Below are 20,968 nucleotides of genomic sequence, written 5' to 3' on the forward strand. Positions count from 1 at the left end.
TTTAATCCTGTAAAGGGAGGACAGTTTGTACAAAGCAAGGTGACTGCAAGGGCATTTTTGAGAGTGAGAACATTTTGTCCGGACCTCAATTGTTGACTGATTCACACTTGGTTTTCGGGTTAAGGTTAGGAACGGGTTGAGGTTCAGTTTTCAGGGTTACAAAGAGGTTACTGTATGAAACTAAGGGTCCTTAGAAGTATATAAGTACAAACTATTTTGTGCATGTCAGCAGATTGGCATTAGTGTGGCAAGTAAAGGAACATTTTGCAGCTGCTATACAGGATACTGTTATATCATACAGTGGCCTTACAGGTGTAGAAGTTGAACTTTGTGTGTGTGCTGATTGGGTGTTTCTTTATCAGCGTCTCTGTGAGTTTTTCCACCTCGACACACAAGGTCAGATCAAGACAGTCCAGGAAATCGTCTCATTTCACACATAAGTTGTCATCAGCCAAGAGCTCTGTGCTTCAAGTTAATTTGAATTTATTTGAGTTATTGAACTCAGCAGGAAGTTATCTTTCCTTCTGTCCAACCATCTGTCTGTCAAGTGAAAAAGAGAACAGAAACAAGTCAAACGCCTCCAAACACAGTTCATAAGAGGAGTAGTTATGGATCAGCTTTTACACACAGGTTTCAGTTTTTTGTTCCAAGTTAAGTCTTTGGGTTGTAATGTCCTCTCTTTCCAGCCATCTGTCCAGGGAGCCTCAAACTTAGCTGCTTTGTGTCACTTCTACTCGAGAACTCATTCAACAAAAATTTCTCTCAAAAAAGAAAACACCCATTTATAGTTTTAGTTAGAGGTTTGCAGTTGAGCAGCAGCCAGGAGAATCCCAGTACATGTTGAGACGAACACACGGCTGCATTTTTGTTCACTGGAGGGTGAAGACTGGGAGGAAAAGAAAGAAGACTTGTGTTGAGCGGACGGGCTCAGCGTCACTCTGCTGTTGAGTAACCAGGCAGGACTGTGTGTCCGGGACAGCCAATCAGATGCTGAGGTTTCCTGTTTCACTTCCATGAGTGTATCCTCTACACACACACACACACACACACACACACACACACACACACACGCACTACGTGTTGGACGTGTCCCACACATTAACGGTTGTGTTGTTTTTGTTATAGCCTACATCTGACCCACTTGAATCATCGCTGCATATTTAGTACAATCAATGGAGGAGATGTACAGTAGTACTGCTGCTACGTGTGTAGCTGACAGCTGGAGTTACTGTTTACTACTTGATAAAGTACATCATGCAAATCACATGTAAAGCTCACGAGATATGATGCAAACTTTACTTAACTTTATTGTTAATCACTGACTGCTTCCTTCACTGCTGACAGCTCTGCTGTCTTGGCTTCACTCATGGTTGTTTTGCAGCTACATGTGCAATAACTTCCTTTACGTGCTGAGACTCTGCAGCCTGCAGACACACTTTAGAGTTCTTGAATGTCTCAAGTGACATTTTGTTTTTACTGAAATACTTCACCAAATATGTGATTATTGGTGTTTCAGCACTTTCAAAGTTACTGTGGTGTTTTTTGTTCATAATATCCCTATTTTATTTTTTGTCCTTTTCCCTAAATACAGTTTACAAAACATGAACTGGACTTGAGGGGTCGTGGAAGAAGAACTCAGATCTTTTACTTAAGTAAAAACAGCTATACCACAATGTAGAATTTCTTTGTTACAAGTACGTCCCGCACTCAAAACATTACAAAAGTAAAGAAACAAAAGTATCAGCATTTTAATACTAATTAAAGTACCAGAAAGTATTCATTATACATGTATTATAAAGTGTATTTATTACTATATGATAATTATTAATGCATTAATGCAACGTATCCTCATAAAACGGTTCGTATAATATCCTACAAATAAGCGCCCCATGAATGATGTTAAGTCCTTAACATGAAGTAAATTGATTATGTAATTAAGTTACTGAGGTTAGTTTAAGGCAAGTAAAGTTACTGTTGTTAGTTTAGGAAAGGAAATATGGTTGGACATCTTTAGTTTTAGGCCATGGATATATTAAGAGGCCTCATACATTCCATATGAAAGTTGCTCAGTGGATCATAAAGCCGAAATCGCTCTCATGGCAAACACATTACGGGGCTCAGAGAGCATGTGCACTAGAGACTTACAATGGCCGAGTGTGGCCAAGTGCAGCCAAGCAGCTAACTTCTGGATCTTGGGACTCTTGTGGACTTTCAAAATGTTATCGGACCAAATGGAAATAAATCCTGTCATTTTGCGGGGGTTTTGAAACTCAAAAAAAATATCCATTGATTCACTCTGTCTCTTTCCCAATCAATGAGAAAAGTCTTTGTGGGCCCTATGGCATTATGAGACATATCTGGAAGTTGTAATTCCACTTTTGGCCACTACAAAAATTGGCTTCATTGCTCTGTGTTGACTAGAAACAACATGTCAGACCAGGCCCTCAGGGAAGCTGCTTAGCCTTGCAGCAAATTTTCCCCAGTGGCCATTTGAGGAATTGCAGGGGAAAAAATCCCCTGTGGCCCAGAAAGCATTTTCCTCATAGACCACCATTATAAAAAAGATGAATGTGAAACTGATGACAGGACACTTCAAACTGTGATGTTCAAAAAAGTAATTTCAACTAAACTTTGACTTTAACAACACTGACTCATGATGTCCTTTAGTTTTTAGTCTTTTGAACAACTAAACGTCCTCCACTAAGTGATACAACAGCTGATGTCCTCATTTCAGATCAATTTAACAAGAATGTTACACTCTACTACTGAGTCCATACACAGCCAGGGCAGTCTGTATGTGTGTGTGTGTGTGTGTGTGTGTGTGTGTGTGTGTGTGTGTGTGTGTGTGTGTGTGTGTGTGTGTGTGNGTGTGTGTGTGTGTGTGTGTGTGTGTGTGTGTGTGTGTGTGTGTGTGCGCGCGCGCGCGTGTGTGTGCGTGTGTGTGTGCGTGTGTGTGTGTGTACTTTGGGGGGGTTGTCAGTCCAGTGAAACATTCACCACATTGCTGAAAGGATATCAGCTCCTCCTCCTCTCTCTCTTTCTCTCCTCTTGAATTGAGATCCTCTACACGCACGTGTGTGTGTGTGTGTGTGTGTAGTTAAAGCTGTCAGGTTAGTGGAGCAGCAGCAAACAGATCACTCACATTAGTGAGCCTCACAGGCTGTTCATGTAGAAATGGCTGACGTGTAAAAGCGTGGAGGCCAGTTTATCAAAAACTATGTGTGTTCTCCTTCTGTAAGAAGATTTTTCATTTCAAGTTTCATAAAACTTAAAGGTGCCCAGCCCACATAAGCTTATGGACAAAAGAAACATTGACACAAACTAACTTCTGGCTTTTGAATTTAACAGGGAAGGTTGCAATTAGCATTCCCTAGTCAAACGACTCTGCAGTAATGTGCCACTACAAATTACCATCCGTCTTCATCCAAGCAGCCCTCGAACAATGTTCAAAATTTTCTCGACACCAAGTTTGAGAGAGAGACTAAATAGAGATACAAAAAAAGCGGTAGCAACCGTAAAGTTTTCACAAGCCTTCATGCTGCTTTTTACTGTTTACTAACCTCTTTCAGGCCTGTCCATGACATCAAACGTACACACCAGAAAAACAAAACTCAGAAAGGCATATTACTACTAGTCTACTGGCAATAAAAAAGCAGTCAGTCGCCTATTTTTAACAGGTTTTCTACAATAAAAAAACCCCCAAATTAACGCGTTTAATGTGGGAAAAGAATTGTCATCCTGTGTTTTATCAGATACTGTTATGACAGTTCAACTGTGGCTTGTTTTGAATCAAGAAACCTGTAAAAAGACGTATAAATATACACATATTGGCTTCATACATAGAGTATGTTACCTTCAGAGGCAAGAGAAAAGGGTGGCCGACACGAAAACCCAATCTAGAGCCAGTGTTTAGTTTGTCTGTTCTGGGCTACTGTAGAAACATTATGGCGGACTCTGTGGACGAAGACCTGCTCCTTCTGTAGATACAAATGGCTCATCCTAAGGTAACAAAAACATGGCGATTCTTATTTTCAGCTGATTATACACTAAGGAAAACATACTTATTATGTTGTATTCCATTTCTGCCAATATGTCCCCCTAAATCCTACACACTGGACCTTTAATTAACAGTTCATCAGCATCAAAATATACTTAAAGTACCGACAGTGAATGCATTGATATGTAAGCATCTACTTTTCATGCTGCTCAGTATTTTAAACTACAGCAATACATCTTAATTTATTATTTGCCTTACGTTTTGTATCATTCTGAATCTGCAAAGCAACCAAAATGTCATCAAATAAATGTAGTGGAGTAAAAAGTTCAGTGTAAAGTAGCATAAAAATTGAAATACTTACATAAGTACAAGTACTTCAAAATAGTCAGCTCTTGACTTAGTTACAGCTCCATGTATTCAACCTCATTATGTGGAGAAAATCAAAGCTTGTCATAGTTACAGTTGCTAAGCTACGATTGGATAATTTTGGGGGAGGGGGTTCACTGAACAGTCAGTAATGGTTTTGTTTTTTTAACCTTTAATTACAAGTTCCGGACTATTATAAAACACTCCTTCAAAGAAAAAAAACATCTGTCACAAGAGCAATATTAATGTCATTTTAATTTTTAAAACTTTTTTTTTTGTATAACCTTGTCTCATCATGTTTCACAGCTCCGTTAGTTCCACTGATATACAACTTTTCCACATTAAGTAGCCTAGTGTTTCTTTAGAGAGTTGACTCACTGAAATCACTAAACAAAACTTTGTGAGAAGACCGAGTGAGTTCAGAAATGGAGACTCTTTGCTGCTGTTTGTCATACCACTGAGCACTGCAGTCAATCAGTGTGTTTTTCTGTGCTCTGATTGGCTGCTGTGTATACTCAACAGAGAAGTCTCCGCCTCCGGAACAGACGGCTGTACTTTTCCACTCCAAACTGAGTTTAAGCATCAAACTCCCTCCACTCCTCCTCCCTCCTTCACTTCATCTATTCATAACACACACTCCCCCTCCCCGGTCACACACACACACACACACACACGCACGCGCACACACACACACACACACACACACACACACACACACTGAGGCAACAGAGGTTTCTTCCAGGCTTTTTGGTTGTATACAAAACCAAAACAACAACTGAGGTTACGCTCTGATTGGTTAAGAGTTCTGGTGGAAACACACAACCCAGCATGCACCATTTTAATGTGGTTTCACTGCAGATGTTGTGAAACGTGATGTTAATTCTGTCATTTGCTTTTAGTATCAGGATTATTTTGTACTCTGTTCATCTTTAATCTCATGTGACCTGTGAGAAAACACCAGGCAAGACCATGACATGTCTTTCCAGGCACCTAGCAGTTACTACAGCTTAGTTTCTTGTGATCAAGACCTGCTCCAGGACGAGGACCATTCTCATGTTGAAGTCCTCATATATTAATGTTTCCTCACGTGTTTTCCATGGCTCTGCCCTCCTTTGTGGTTGGGATAGGTCTCAGGAGTTGCAGAGAAGATCTGGTTATGGTTACAGCTGTTGATGTTAATGTTCAGTCTGCTCAGGTCAGGTATAGTCCTAGTGTGTAGCTGCAGGTCTCAGGTCTGCGTGAGCCTGTTTAGACCTGATGTAACATGCATTTCGGGTGATCTTGTCACAAGTGGACAGCGCTAATACAAGTGTACACAATTACCAAGACGCACTTTGACCGGATCACACAAACCATTTGCAGACGTGGTCTGGGACGTATTTTACCACATATCTTTTGTAGTGTAATATAATGCACCCTGATGCGTCCCTGACAAGCACTTCATCAACAGTGCAGGAAGTGGTGGTTGTTTTGGTCCCTATAACATGCCCATTTTACAACATGTTGAAGGAAGTGTTGCGTGGCCGTCCATCTTTTTGCCCTATGAAAGGGGATGTGTTAAATTCTGCTGACAGCGATATCCCCAGCAGTACTGACACAACTGCTAACGTGACTAGCAAGCATGCTAGTGAGCAGCTAGTTAGAGTGTGTATGTAGTAGCTGTGCGTTGGGCCCGTTGACCCATAGCATAAGTGACGGAGATGCATGGTAGACACAGGTGAATGGTGATGTGTCTTGGCTATCGGATGTGTTCGGATCACCGTAACACATGTTAATACCAGGTATAATCAGTTTCTGTGTCAGTAGCTGTTTTTACCCAGAGCTCACATGTTAAGGCCGCTACGAAGTCCCCTCTTTACCCTGCCTTTGCTTTTACACATAAACCAAACAACGGCAGCATAATGGCGCCCTAGTGTGTGATTTTAGAAAGCATGCTGGCGTTCCAGAGGCCTACATGACACGCCCCCTACAAACCACGCCCACCACCAGTACAAGACAAACCAACTAATGCGATGGTTATTTGAATTCTGTCACTCTTAGTAACTAAATATGAGGCCAAATGTAGCAATAATCCACTACATGAAGACCTGATTCCCCCTTTAAGTCACAAGATGTAACCCTTCACCTTACCCTTACCCTAATCCTACCCTTAACAGTCTCTTTTTTTAACCTAACCCTTCATAACTAGCTAAAGCTAACTTTGTGTTTTCTTCATGGCTTCTGCTTCTGGACCAAGGAGAGAAGGGAGCTGATCATGGACTGATGGTGGGTGAATCATGTAGCTGGTGGGTGGGTCAGGTAGCTGCTGCGTCAGCGTCTGCCTCTAGTGTGACGTATAACATGTGCGTCAGCAGTGCTTTCAAACAACAACAATGGCATACCAAGGCAATAACAATTATTTACCGTCCTCTGCTCGGAGAGGAAGGAGTTTCCAGACTTTATAGTCTCCCAATTTGCAGACATTTTCAACTGCTGTTCTTCCTCCTTGAGTTAGCTGCTAACTGCTATTTGCTGCTTTTTAAATCTCCTGTGGTGGGTCGAATGCATAACACATTGTTAAAACATCACACCCATGTGCTGCCCATGATCCCGTCCTGCCGGCTACCTTGTTTATACTGACATCACTTCAGTGCTGTTATTCAGCATAAAGGCAAGTTAACTCTGTCCCCCCATACCATGACTGTACCGTTTATACACAACAGCGAGGCAGCATAATGGTGTGAAATCTCCACCTTAGAAAGGCAGTGTAAAAGGAGCTATTGAGACATGGTGTCATGGATACGTCACCATATATAACAATGTTCGATTTTTATTTGCTTGTTGAAAGTCTTATTAATCTATGGCATATCAGTTACTATTCTATAGTGCCTATGTTTTCTCAATGTAAATCATGTAAATTATTTTGGGGCGTCCTTAGGGTTAATAACAACAATGAAACCCAACATACTTGAGAACCTTTGTTGCATCTCCCTCTGCCTCATTTCAGTCAGTATATAATAAGGGCATAAAACATAAAAAAATTATAATAATTTTAAAATGTACTCAGGCTCTAAAGTTTTATGAAAAGCCTCTCCCAAAAACTGGAAGTGTTTTTGCAATCACAAATTCAGCTCTCACATACTAGAGGGATATTCTAGCAATATGTCTCTGTTCTATTCTAATGCTTTTTCTTATCTGTTTGTCTGATCAACACCAAGTCAGCTGTGTAATCGATGCCTATCCACCACCCCTGGAAAGAACTGTCTTTATTCACACATAGAGATATGATTCAGGATTATAAAGGACAGAGGTAAACATTCACACCTGATCTACAAACTTTATCTAAACACACAACGTGGACGCTCACAGATTTCAGTGACTGGTAAAGGGCAGCAGTGTGTGGGTGTGTGGGTGTGTGGGTGTGTCAATGATCTTTTTTAACCGTCATTCATTTTGTAACTCTGTCTGTACTTGTTGTTGGACGCTGCCCCTTCACCAACAATTCACACTTCCTGATGTGTGACTGCTCTTATATGTCCTTGTGAGGACCTTTTTACAAAGTGGAGGTGTCAAAAGTAAGGAAAGTGATTTTTGTTTTTTATGTTCCTCATTTTGGGGAATAACTGTTTGGGTTTTCCCCCCATTAATGTTAAAATTAGGTTAATAAATAGGCCTAGGTCTGGGTTAGGAAATGTCACAGATGGTCCTCACAAGTACAGGAATAAAAATGTGTTTCAGTGTCGGCAGATTAGCATTAGCATAGCTAACTGAGAGAAGTGTTTGCAGGGGACTGATCTACTTTCTGTAATCTGACACACACCACCTTACAACCATGCTGTGTGTGTGTGTGTGTGTGTGTGTGTGTGTGTGTGTGTGTGTGTGTGTGCGTGTGCGTAAGTGCGTGCGTGCGTGCGTGCGTGTGTGTGTGAGCTCACTCTCTCTTCCTGTTTGGCAGTGTCAGCTGACCAATCAGAGACAGCATTGCGCAACAGCAGCTCAGACTTTTATGTACAAGCCGATAACAACAACTGAAAAAGTAGAAACAGGAGCTACAGTAGAAACAATAGAGATAAAGCAGCTGTGACCTGCCACAGAGTCCCTGAGCAAGGCACCGAACAGTGTGTTTGATAAGATAAGGAACAGTGCAAACACTCTGTAGGTTAGTGTGACTGTGCTCTTGGTTGACACAACCTCAGTATGGATTTCACATTGTGCCAACTGAGCTGATCAGCTGATCCACAGGTCAAAGGTCAGTCTGGGGAGGTCGTACTCGCTGCTGACATGACGTCACTTCTTACCACGAGTTTACTCTCAGTCTTCATTGTTACATAAAGGATTTGTATGAGCATCAGCTTGTATGAGTTGCTGTAGTGATGTGAATGGATTAAATCAGCCAAGGCTGGATTAACCAACCAGACAAAGAGGGTTACTGAGCTGTCAGGGCCCTGAAAGCTCCAGACTCACTTTTGGTTTTGGGTAATGTGTTTAAGAGAATTTAATGAACAGAATAAAATCTGCAGCTACTCCTGAATAATATCAAAAGATTTTAGGATAAGGCTCATACAATTTAACATTTACATTTTTACTATTTAACTCCAAGTAAGTTATATAAACTTGGTCTAAAAGATTCCACAGCCTGCTGGAATTACAGACAAGGATACACTTGGACATGCGTTGCATTTATATGCGAAAGCAGTTTGTATTACCTCCAAAAATGTATATTTCAGAAGATTTATAAGGGATTATCTCTATTTCCAGACAGCAATAAGTATCAGACAACAAACAGCATGTGGAGAGTCTGCATGACTACATGAAATAATTATGAGAAAGAATATTATATTGAGCGTGGAGCGTAGGTTTCTTTTTATGAATGTTTCAACAAAAGGATGAGATTACTTTGATTTCTTGTGGGAGAAATGCTGTTGTACTTTATGTCAGTATTATTATTTATATATTTTATATATTTATATTAGATGCCTACTTTATACTTTGGTGGACACCTCTTGTTTTTGTGTTTAAGTCTTTAGGTTAGAATTGGCAATCACTCGGCTGTTCACTGATTACCGTGTTGTGTCAGTGTATGTGTGTGTGTGTGTGTGTGTGTGTGTGTGTGTGGAGGAGATCAGCCCTGGCACATAAGAACCGATACAATCAGTGCTTATCAATACTGCAGTCTTTGATAATTTAGCCCCGGGCCTAATTTAGTACCGGGTGTTGGTACCCATCCTTAATCAAAACACAAACGAAGCTTGTAGATATGAAATAAAGTTTTCAGCGCCTGCCCGTACCAGGAAGTGCGGAACACTGAAAGTGTGTGTACCACCAATCAGTGTTCTTCAGCACACCGCCCCGCCCCTCAAGAATTCCGGGTAATCTGAAAAGTCCTACCCCTTACTAGGTACTTTTTTCAGGGAAAGTTTGGGGTGAGGGAAAGTTTTTTACCTGGGTAATTTTGGTGGAAATGTGCAGAGGTTTTTCAAAATTCAGCGTAATTGATAAAAGTTCCTGTGGTGGAAAAGGGGCTATTCTGTAGTCTCATTCAGCCACTCATTAGCAACCGCCTTTGTTAAGACACATGAAAGCTTAAAAATTAACAAGTCAGGTGTATAGTGACATATTTTATGTTGTAGAACAAAACATAAAAGTCTCAAATCTTCTGTTAACACACATTATTATATAGACCTTATTTCAGGCATCTAACAAGAAACCCATTAAAAAAAACGGTGACTTTGAGACGAGGGAAGCGGAAGTGCCAAAATACTAACCCAGTTCTGGGTTTTAGGACTCACTCCTGCACCTCTCTATTACACAGGTATTTGGAGAAGCATGCTTTATGAGGCCTTTAGCTCAGTTTTACCCCAGGGTTCCTGAGCTGGTTAATCCAGATCTCATCTGATCTTTAACCCTAACCACAAAAGTTTTTTACACTTTCAAAATTAATTATTGTTGTACACTGTAAATCATCTTAAGGCAGTGCAAATCTGGTTTAGAGGATCACCTGAAACCTGCATGCTCAACTGTCCAAATAGCCTACAACAGTAGAATAAAATCTAGGCCTGAGAGGCTATAATTCCTCCCTACAAAGCCAAACACCACACTGTTTTACCATGGCCTGTAAGAAATTATTATACTTAAGAAATGTAGCCCAGAAAAAAAAGCCAAACTGCTTTGCTGCTACAGAGAAACATTCAATTAGACAGCTAAAGCAATAGTGTCATAGTTATCTTATGCTAACTAACTGTAGAGTTAAGGCTAATGGGGGATACTGCCAAAGCTAGCTACCTAAGCTAAATTTAACCTTTCACCCTGAACTGTGATTGTAAAATATCACCATACTGTGATATGTCATTAGTCTGTTATCCTTAATAACTAAATGAGGCAGTAGCTAAATCCAGTAAAAATGGAGTCTGAGATAAAAGCTAAACTAGTGCTGCTAAACGCTAATTAGCCTAGCTTAGCAGAGTAGCAGTAACTACTGTCTCATCCTATCCCCTGGTGGGATAAATGTATTTTGATGTGGTTCAGCTCACTTTAAATCACATATTTGAATGTATTAAACTGTTAATTTTTTATTCTGATGTTTTAAATCATCAAAAAATAAAGCTTTGTCTTATATTAATTCAAAAGGACAAGAAAGCTAAAAGAACAGAACTTTTTCCCCCTAAGAATAAATGTACAATATAAATACAGCAGGGATACTGGTACTCAATTTGCCTTGCTCAGGGGGCAACTTTTGAAAATTGACAGAGGGCCAGGGGCCAGTTAATATATAAACATTAATAATTAATATATAATTAATATATAATTAACCCAGACCTCTGTTGGGGGTCAGAGGTATCCTCCCCTGACACCATTTATTACAAACAAGTTCTATTTTGATGCCTCTTTATGCTCTCTGGCACTTGACTTATATTAAAAGTGCATAAATATTTCCAGTATGAATCAATTTATTTTCATTGTGAATTATAAAATTGTCAGCGGGACACACAGCACCCTGTTGTGAGCCAGATTTGACCCATGGGCCACAAAGTTGAGTATCACTGTACACTCTGTCCCACTGACATTTTGTGGGGTAAAATAATCCGATCAAAAAGGCCTTAAATGAAAGCATTAGCTACAACATTATTTTTTATTTTACAGTTTACCTACCAGCCTGAAAACTTGAACTTTCTTCTGTAGTCACCGTTCTCTCACTTTAAAAAGCATAATTATAGATCTTAAATAAGAGTAAACAACATGTATAACCCCCCCTGTTCCTCACACTTTGACCTGTTCCCATTATTAGTTTATGACACACTAACACAAAGAGGCTTATGGGCCTTCCTCCCTGCACATCCAAGTGGGTGTGACCAGCCCACTTCATTTTATGTAATCCACTTCAACTGCTCTCCGTGCAGGAACAATGTTTCTCCCTCCACTGTGCTTTAATGCACGTCTAAAAGTTCTGAATGGAAAATAACTCATTTCTTAATGACAGGCTTTTTTTTTCTTTTTTTTTAAGTATAAGGAAACAGTAGAGATTTATGAATGAATGACTGTATTGATTGTCTTAGTTTATGTACTATTCATTTAATAACTAATACCCATGATTATTAAATATGTCATTCAGCAGTATTTATTAATATGATGATTTTTGGTGGCCATGACCACAGTGGAAATAAGTTATATGAACTTTTGTTCAAGTCTGTGTTATGCTTCTGTTTCAATTGTCTTTGTCTACTTTAAGTGCTTTATGTGTGTTGGTTTATGGCAAAGAAAAGTCAAATCAAGTCAAAGTTATCTAATAATTTATCAAAAAAAGTTATTTAATGCTAGATTTCTTGAATGTGTTTCTTTACTGCTCATCTCTGCTCTTGCTGCTCCTCTCACATATTGTCATGTGACCTGCTATTTTAATGAATATGAGCACCACTAAGTATTTATTTTTACGTTTCTTAACTGTGCACATAGACCATAAAAAATACCTGTGCATTATTCAGTCTGAGCTACCCTGATGACTCAGTGACACACTAACCCTGATTATTCTGACATTTTATAAATAATAATAATTTACACTCATGTGACTCCACAAAGAAAATCAATCAAGCTCATGTTACATCAATAAGATATTTATTTGTTGTTTTTTCTTTTCTTTTTTAATGTACAGTAAAGGGAGTTCTTGTTGATGTGAGTCTGCATCAGCCAATCATCTGCAGGCTGATCCAGCCAGCTCGATGCCAATTGGCTGTTTGGTCTCACTCCCACCACCCAACCCTTCTCCCTTTGTGTGCAACAACAACAACAGAAAGGCAACACTTTACAGCACCCAGACACAACACTGTACATGAACCAAACGTGATTCAAACAAGATCTGTAAAAAACATCCGTCTTAATAATGTAATTTAATCTTGCATTCAGTTGTTTTTTTCTTAAACCTAGAAAAATGCCAACAGGGTGAGATCATTTCACTTCATTTCAGCATCTTAAAAAAGATTTACTAAGGCAGATAACTGCATGAGTATTATAAGAATTAAACTTGATTTAAAAAACATTTTTAAAAAGTTGATTTCTGCTGGAAACTAGTGGAATCATCTTACCCTGCAAGCAGATTCTTAACACGTTAAGGCTAAATGACTCGATAAGATGGAGATTTTTTTTTTTAATATAAAAAAGTCTGTGAACATTAAGCAGAACAAACCTGACCCCGTTCAGTCTGAGGTTTCACTCTGCTGGGAACAAAATGGCTCCCTCAAAGTTTCCCCTTAGGGTGTCAGGATGTCACAGAACTCAACAAAGTCCCTCTGCATGAAATTCTGGCTCTGAATCAGGTCGTCTTCAGAGGGGAAATACTGCATGCTGTCCTCCTGCAAACGCAGATTGTCCCGTTGCAAGCACAGGTTGTCCTCGTGCAGATGCAAACTGTCCTCGTGCAGTACCAGGATCTGTCCTGGTGGCGTTGTTGAGCCATGTGGGTTGGGACTGTCCAAGAGGGCTCCTCTTGCATTCTCCAGGACGCCCAGGTACGAGTCCATGTCTGTGAGCTCCACGTCACTGTCGGAGCTCATGCCACTGTCGCTCCCCACTGAGTCGGAGCGCATGTGTAGCATCTGATACTTCTCGTGCATCAGAAACTGGTTGGTGTTCTTGGGGGCCCGCATCCCCCTCGCTCTGTTTCCTTTGACGTTGACGGGCCGAAGGGACATCATCGGCCTCTCAAAATGTCGGGGATGATTGTAATGAGGATGATGACGCTGAGGGTGCTGGTGGTGGTGATTGCGCCCTCTCGGCCACCCTCCCCCTCCTGTCCTCCGCCCCTGCAGGCGCCCCCTGCAGCTCTTGGTCCAGCCGTGTTTCCTGCGGCTGGATGGGTCCCTCTGCGGAGCCTCTTGTCCATCTTGCTGCTGATGCAGCTGTTGCTGGCAGTGTCTCCTGCACATCATCTCTGATAGCATATTCTTGTCTTTCTTGCAGTCGCCTCCCTTCCTCCCTGCTGCTCTTCTTCACATCCCTGCCCGGTGGCCCACACAACAACAACAAAGAGAGGCTGGTTTCAGGTTTTCTGGCTCAGATCACAAATGACCCTCCTCCCTCAGAGTCTACCTTTTTACTATTCTTTCACTTTTTTTCTTGACCTCTGGCTTTCGCCGATGCATAGCCTGCTCTTCCTCCCCTTGCAGCAGCAGCTTGCCTGCTCGGCTGGCTCCCTGTCACGCCCTCCTGTCTCACTAATCTCTCTTCTTAGCCTCTCTAAGAGTCAAATCAGCGTCTTACAGCTCTGGTTAGTGAACTGAAATGAGCTGCTGAAGGTGATTTAAGCGTCGTCTAGTTGAGTAAAAGCTGTTTTTTTTTCTCAGTTTTAGGCCAGTGAGTGGTGCATACTCAGCTCTGACCAGCTCTGACTGTGGCTCTTCCTTCCCCTCTCAGCCTGGATAAAGAGATGGAAGGATCCATTCACAGCTTCAACAGGAGGATGGGGGCAGGGTTAGCAGGTTTCCCCACTGCCGATTAACAACATTGTAATAAGACCATTCCTGCACAGTATTACTTCTGCATATGTTTATTAGACATTACAACATATATGTTGTTTTACAGGTGTCTCAGTGCATGCTGTGGTCATAATAAGCATTAAGCCTCTCCCTGCAGCAGGATGGTTCACTCCGCTTCAGTTTTAGCAGCTGAAATCTGATCCACAGCTGCTGCTGTTCCTGCCCCCTCTGACAACAGAAACACTGTACAGCAACAACAACCAGCAGCACTGGGGCAGGAGGACAGTGGTTGTTACTGTAATGGCAGTAACAGTAGTTAGTTATTGTGTAATGCACATGCAAGTACTCAACCCACATGCAATTATAAGACACTGAAAACACTGTTTCAGTGGTGAACACTGTTTTTTAAATACAGCATTACATTACAAACTGGTTGTCTTTTGTCTACAAACAGAATCTGCTCAAAATAGATTCTTTATCTAAAACACAACTCAATATTATAGCCATGCTACAACGTGGATCAAAGGATGGCAACATCAGTCAGGCTGTCCACTGCTTTAAACAAGGCCTTTCTAAAAAAAAATATTGGATGTATTAAAGGGGAACTATACCTTTCGTCAAAATTAGTACATTTTATTCCTATGGTCTAGGACAGTCCAAAAATATTATATAATGAACAACTCTCTCCCAAGTCCAAAAACTACGATGCTAAAACTCAAATTTGTGATGTCATACAATAGAAAGTCTGGAGTTGATCTGTAAGCCCTGTTTCCACCAAACACTTTCAGTATGGTACCTTTGGAACCAACAGTAACCCTTCAGACATGGTACCTAGTCCCTAGTGTTTCCACCGTAAACAGTCCTCTTAAATGTGGGGGAGGTTGTTGTCACTCACTGCTCCGTCCAGCACTCACTGTATTTCCTCATTATCGATGGGGCGGCAGTAGCTCAGTCCATAGGGACTTGGGTTGGGAACTGGAGGGTCGCCTGTTCAAGTCCCCATCTGGACCAAAATATGGAGCGTGGACGGGTGGCTGGAGAGGTGCCAGTTCACCTCCTGGCCACTGCTGAGGTGCCCTTGAGCAAGGCACCGAACCCCCCAACCGCTCGGGGCGTCTGACCAAGGGCAGCCCCCTCACTCTGACATCGCTTGACTTTGTGCATGTGCGTGTGTCTTTCGGCAAGGGCAGCCCCCTCACTCTGACATCGCTTGACTTTGTGCATGTGCGTGTGTCTTTCGGACCTGTGTGTAATTGACAAGCAAGAGTGAAAACATTGAATTTCCCCTCAGGGGGATTAATAAAAAGTAAATACAATAAAATAAAATAAACACAGATGGAAGTCTGCACCTTGTTTATCGTCCACAGAATGAGAATCTCTTACTTATTCAGTCTCTCTTTCAAACTCAGTGTAGACTATACTGGATCAGTGTTTGAGTGCTTGGGTAGAAATGGACAGTATTTTATGGTGGCGCATCATTGCATCTCGCCGGTAAAGAAGCTAAAATTAGCACTTTTATCCAGGTGTTGTACTTCAATCAATGCCGATAAATACGCGTGACTACTGCAGAGAGATTTGACCCAGAAGTGAATGCTGATTGTAACCTTTTCCATCACATTAAATGCACAGATGTTAGTGGGTGTTAGTAGGTTTTTTGTGCAGTGGAAAAGAGGCTTTATGTTCAATCTCCCAATAAAATGCATCCCACTGACTTTATTGATTCCCTTACATTTCATCTAGTGCAGTGGTGTAAGGTAGTTACGATGGGCCCCAGTGCATGCTATTATGACGGGCCTAGTTACACACACACACACACACACACACACACACACACACAGAGTTTTAGGCATATATATATTTTACCAACGGTGTGTCTTACTGCTGCTTTTATCTTCTATCTGCTTGCAGATGTGCCCAGCTTGTCAGTTTTGAGAGATTTGCACCTAAACTAGCTGCTGTAAATCTTGATATGGGTCACTGACATACATATTACCCAGCAATCATCATGTGTATATGACAAAAACTACAAAAGAAAAGAGGAAATTACAGTTAAATTAGGGTTTTTTTTTTATAGATTATGCAGAATAAGAATATAATTTTGTTATAGACTGATACTATTTTACAACAATAGAAAACCATAATGGAGATGGGTTTGTGTTTTTGAGGGTATATATATAGAAAATTGCACCATTTTCTTTATTAACTTGAGTTCTTCTTTGGTGGCAATCAGGCCCTTCCACCCCAAGGGCCCCAGTGCAACCTCACCACCTCCACAATCTATATTAACGCCCCTGATCCAGTGCCACCACAAGGTTCATATTTGAGAGTTTAGTGAAAAATCTCAACACTTTTGGATAGATTTCCATGAAATTTGGTTTAAGACATCCACATCCCCCTCAGCATGAATAGTAAAAACTTTGTGATCCCTTGACTTTTCGTCTGGCAGCATCATCAGTTCACTTGGATTCTTTGGTTTATGAGCAAATGCTGCATTCTAACATTAGCATTTAGCTCTAAGCACAGGTGTGCCTGCATACAGCCTCACAGCAGCTTCACTGTAGATTGGTAGTCTTATTTATAATCATCTAGCCAGAAGAAGTAATCATAAATGACCTTTTGCCAAATAAATACAGCCCCTTAATCAGTTAAATGATCGATAAAACCTGAACTTTGTGTTCAGTGTCACCTTTATCACACAAAGCATTTCCACTTGAAGAAGAGCATTAAAACTAATATGGCTTCCTGCAGCTATTATAAACACAGCTATCTCCAATATTTCATTCTGTTCAGTTCAAAGATACAGTATGTAGGTCAATTAAATCTAACAAAGGAGAGACCACATGATGACAACTGATGTGTTTGCAGCTGCACCAGTGACCCCATGTGGCCGTGTTGCATAATACACAGAGCAGTTTTAGGCAGAGGGAGAGGTTGGTGTTTATGTCATCCATCCAGAAACAGTCTTGGCTGCTTTAAAGGGGAACACCAACTAAATTAAAAATACCAATACGTCATTTCCACAGCCTGGAAAAGCTTGATCAATATTTGTGAACATGAGCTGCTCTCACTAAAAGCCAGAGACCAGAGAAGTCTCAAACTTGTGATGTCATAGGGTATAAAGTCTGGAGCTGCTCCATAGACAATGAATGGACTGATTTTGTGCATCAGTGTGTTTGTTTTCTTTTTTGTACCCAAATAAACTTTGTTCTATTGTAGTGTTCTCACCTCTGAAACAGAGAGATCATTCTCCTGGGTGCTCTCAGTGTTGACTGTAAGAACTTTCCCAATGAATTGTCCAATATTCCATACTACATGCTATTTAATATGCTTAAATTTAAGTGTTAAGAATTTGAGAAGGTAAGTTATATAGTTTCAAATTTATTTTTAAATTACCGGTAGAGCTGAGGATGGCAAGGGCTTACCATAGTTACGCATCTCCAACTGGCAACGAGGCTCTGAGGAAGTAATGTGTTAATCACGGCTCAGTACATCCAAAAAGATATTTACTATTGTATGGGAACTTGGAGTAGAACCGCTGCTCCTTCGCCTCAAAAGGGGTCAGATAAGGCAGTTCGGACATCTGATCAGGATGCCTCCTGGGCGCCTCCTGTTAGAGGTGTTCTGGGCACGTTCCACTGGTAGGAGGCCCCGGGGCAGACCCAGAACACACTGGACGGATTACATATCTCATCTGGCCTGGGAACGCCTTGGGGTCCCCCAGGAGGAACTGGGAAGCATTGCTGGGGAGAGGGATGTCTGGGGTGCTTTGCTTGGCCTGCTGCCCCCGTGACCCAGCCCCGGATAAGCAGGTGGAAATGGATGGATGGACATACTACTGTTTATGTGAACAAAAGTATGTTGAAAGATAGTACACATATTGGGTATGTAGTGCATAGTATGGGATTTCGGATGCAGCATCTGCCTATGGAGCAGTTCCAGACCGTATGCTTGATGACGTCACAAGTTTGAGTTTTAGCACTCTAGCTTTTAAAGTTGGGAGATAGATGTTCATATTTACTTATATTTTTGGACAGTCTTTGACCACAGAAATAACATTTATGAATTTTAAAAATAGGCATAGTTCCCCTTTAAGAGATTCATCTGTTATACCTCACCACAACTGACACCATAATAGTGTTTCTTAAAAGGTAAACATATGTCCTGAGAGTTGATGGAGTCACTGGTGTGTGCACAGTCCAGGACAGTTTGAGTTTGGGAAGCTGATTGCTTTTTCTCTGAAAATGGATTTTGATGTGGCTGATTCTTGTTATGGAGACCAGTATCTAGCTTTTAGTCTAGCTTTTATTTAATTGCTCTTCTTTTATTGTTATTATTATAGCACTTTTTTTTTACAGTAGGCCTATTCTATTGTTATCATTTTAATCTAGTTCTTCCTATTTACTTTAGTTCTTCAATCTTCTTTTTATTTCTATTTTACTTGTACTTTTACTGTTATTATGGCTCATAAATCCAGGCTACATTATTACATTTTCATCATTCCTATTGTCTCGTGTGCTGTTGTCTCAGATTATTTAATTGTTTTGGTCTTTTTGTTGTTTTTACGGCCTATACTTGTTCCGTCTTGTAATCAGCTTGTAAATTACCTGTGAGGAACTTTGGACTGCGCGAACCTGTGTGAAAGGTGCTATACAAATAAAATATGATTGATTTATTGACTGAATCATGTGCAGGACAAACACATGAGGATGAGCCCATCAGGCAACAGTAAACTACTGTTACCCTCACTGATGAGACATATGGCGTACTATGTGCTGACTATTTAGACTATTTCGATACAATAAGTCGTCAACAGCCATCCTCATAATCAAACTAATATTTGTTGTCATAGCAACATGGAGTTTATGAGACTTACAGCAGCACAGAAACAACTTTTTTGTGTTTTTTTTATTGGTCAGATGATCAGGAAAGTAATGGCAAAAGTTAAACCCTGCCAGGTCTAAATACTAATTGTGGAAAAAGAAATAGAGTGAATTAATAAAATGAAATTATGAAATGTAGAAACTTCAATTACATAAGAGAGCATCTTCACCGCCACTTGTTTTTTGATGAGGAGATCATCTTGATCATCTTAATGTTAGAGATATATTTAGTTACATAAACACACTACATTAAAGCTTGCTTTTAATATTTCAAACATATTTGTGTAGAAAGTATTGACTGAATACAGTAAGACTGATTATGAGTCTGCATCTACCCTATGATATTTGTGAATGCCAAAAATAAAATGTTCCAATCTAAATATAAAGTTATAGAGATACCAATGGTGGAATGTACGTTTGCTCAAGTACTTTACTCAAGTTAAGTTTTGTGGTAATTTTATTTTCAGAATCAGAATCAGAAACACTTTATTGATCCCGAGGGGAAATTATAGTTCATTAAAGATACTCTGATGTAAAGAATAGAAAATAATAAGAAGTAAGAATAAGAGTATGAAATAAAATCATTTAAATGTAAAGCCTCTTCTTCTTCTTCTTTCAGCTGTTCCCTTTAGGGGTCACCACAGTGAATCATCTGCCTCCATCTAACCCTATCCTCTGCATCCTCTTCTCACACCAACTGACTTCATATCCTCTTTCACTACATCCATAAATCTCCTCTTTGGTCTATAAAGCAATAAAATAAAATTAAATAAAGTAGAAATTAAATGTGCATTGAAATAAAAAATAAAATGTGCATTATGCTACAGTGTTTAGCACTAATATGTAAGATTTTAAAAATGAAATATTAAAAATAAAATATATATTGTCACTGTGCTGAGGCTGTAAGTGTGAAAATTTAACTACAATATATACATCAGTAGAATAAAACAATAATAGTTGTTTCCTTGATTATTTCAGTGTAGCTATTTAATACTTCTTCTCCGCTGCAATAGAGGGAAATATTGTACTTTTACTGCACTATATAATTAACAAATAAACTATGATGCATTATGATTACATAATAAATTATTCTGCAGTAAAAAAAAGAAAGAAAAAAAGTTAAATTAGCTCCACCTTTAGCTGCAATATTAAAGTGATTCTGAAATGGGCCATTCTGCTTAATGACAACTTTTAATTTTGCTGCTTTATTATGGTACTAATACTTGATTTATACTTAAGTAAGGTTTTGAATGCAGGACTTTTACTTGTAATAAAATATCTACACATTTTGGTGTTGCTACTTTTACTAAACTATATCTGAGCACTTTTTCCACAGCTGTACACCTGCCTTGCCTCAGCTGCTTCTCATATTAGTAAAATGTGTCCTTCAAATCTTCATTTAATAAAACTGTGCTTTGTTTTAAAGAGAAATGGCTCTAATGTTCCCAGTTACTGCACTGGATTTGTCAGTTGTTGGGCTGTTCTCTGCCTTAGAAATATTTTGCAGCCAGGTCACAGCACCACTCCTCTTACATGGATGTATTAGGTCGGTTACCTCATACTGCACCTATGTCTCTCACTGTCATCACTGTTACTGAGCTGCTATTAATAAACAGTCATAATGCTGCGATAAATATTTGGAAGATGAGTCATGTTCCTATTATCGGACAAAGAGGACACATTTCGGTCATTTTCTTCTTTTGTAGTTTTATTTAAGCTTTATTGTTTGAGTAATCTTGTTACCTTACCTTACTACTCATTCAATAATCGTATGTTTGATA

At 40.0% G+C, this 20,968-nt stretch overlaps 1 protein-coding gene across 1 annotated transcript; it reads right to left on the bottom strand.

Moving 5' to 3' along the window:
- Positions 1–12,434: 12,434 nt before the first annotated feature.
- On the bottom strand, positions 12,435–14,247 carry wu:fb55g09 (coiled-coil domain-containing glutamate-rich protein 1). The gene has a single exon (XM_050038720.1). The coding sequence runs from the start codon at positions 13,771–13,773 to the stop codon at positions 13,084–13,086; it is 690 nt and encodes a 229-aa protein (XP_049894677.1). The 5' UTR covers positions 13,774–14,247; the 3' UTR covers positions 12,435–13,083.
- Positions 14,248–20,968: the final 6,721 nt, after the last annotated feature.

This window comes from Epinephelus moara, chromosome 24 (genome assembly GCF_006386435.1).
Source record: "Epinephelus moara isolate mb chromosome 24, YSFRI_EMoa_1.0, whole genome shotgun sequence".
Lineage (NCBI taxonomy): Eukaryota > Metazoa > Chordata > Actinopteri > Perciformes > Serranidae > Epinephelus > Epinephelus moara.

Coding starts and splice junctions, on each gene's coding strand:
- wu:fb55g09 (XM_050038720.1), bottom strand. CDS start 13,773: ATGCTATCAGAGATGATGTGCAGGAGACACTGCCAGCAACAGCTGCAT.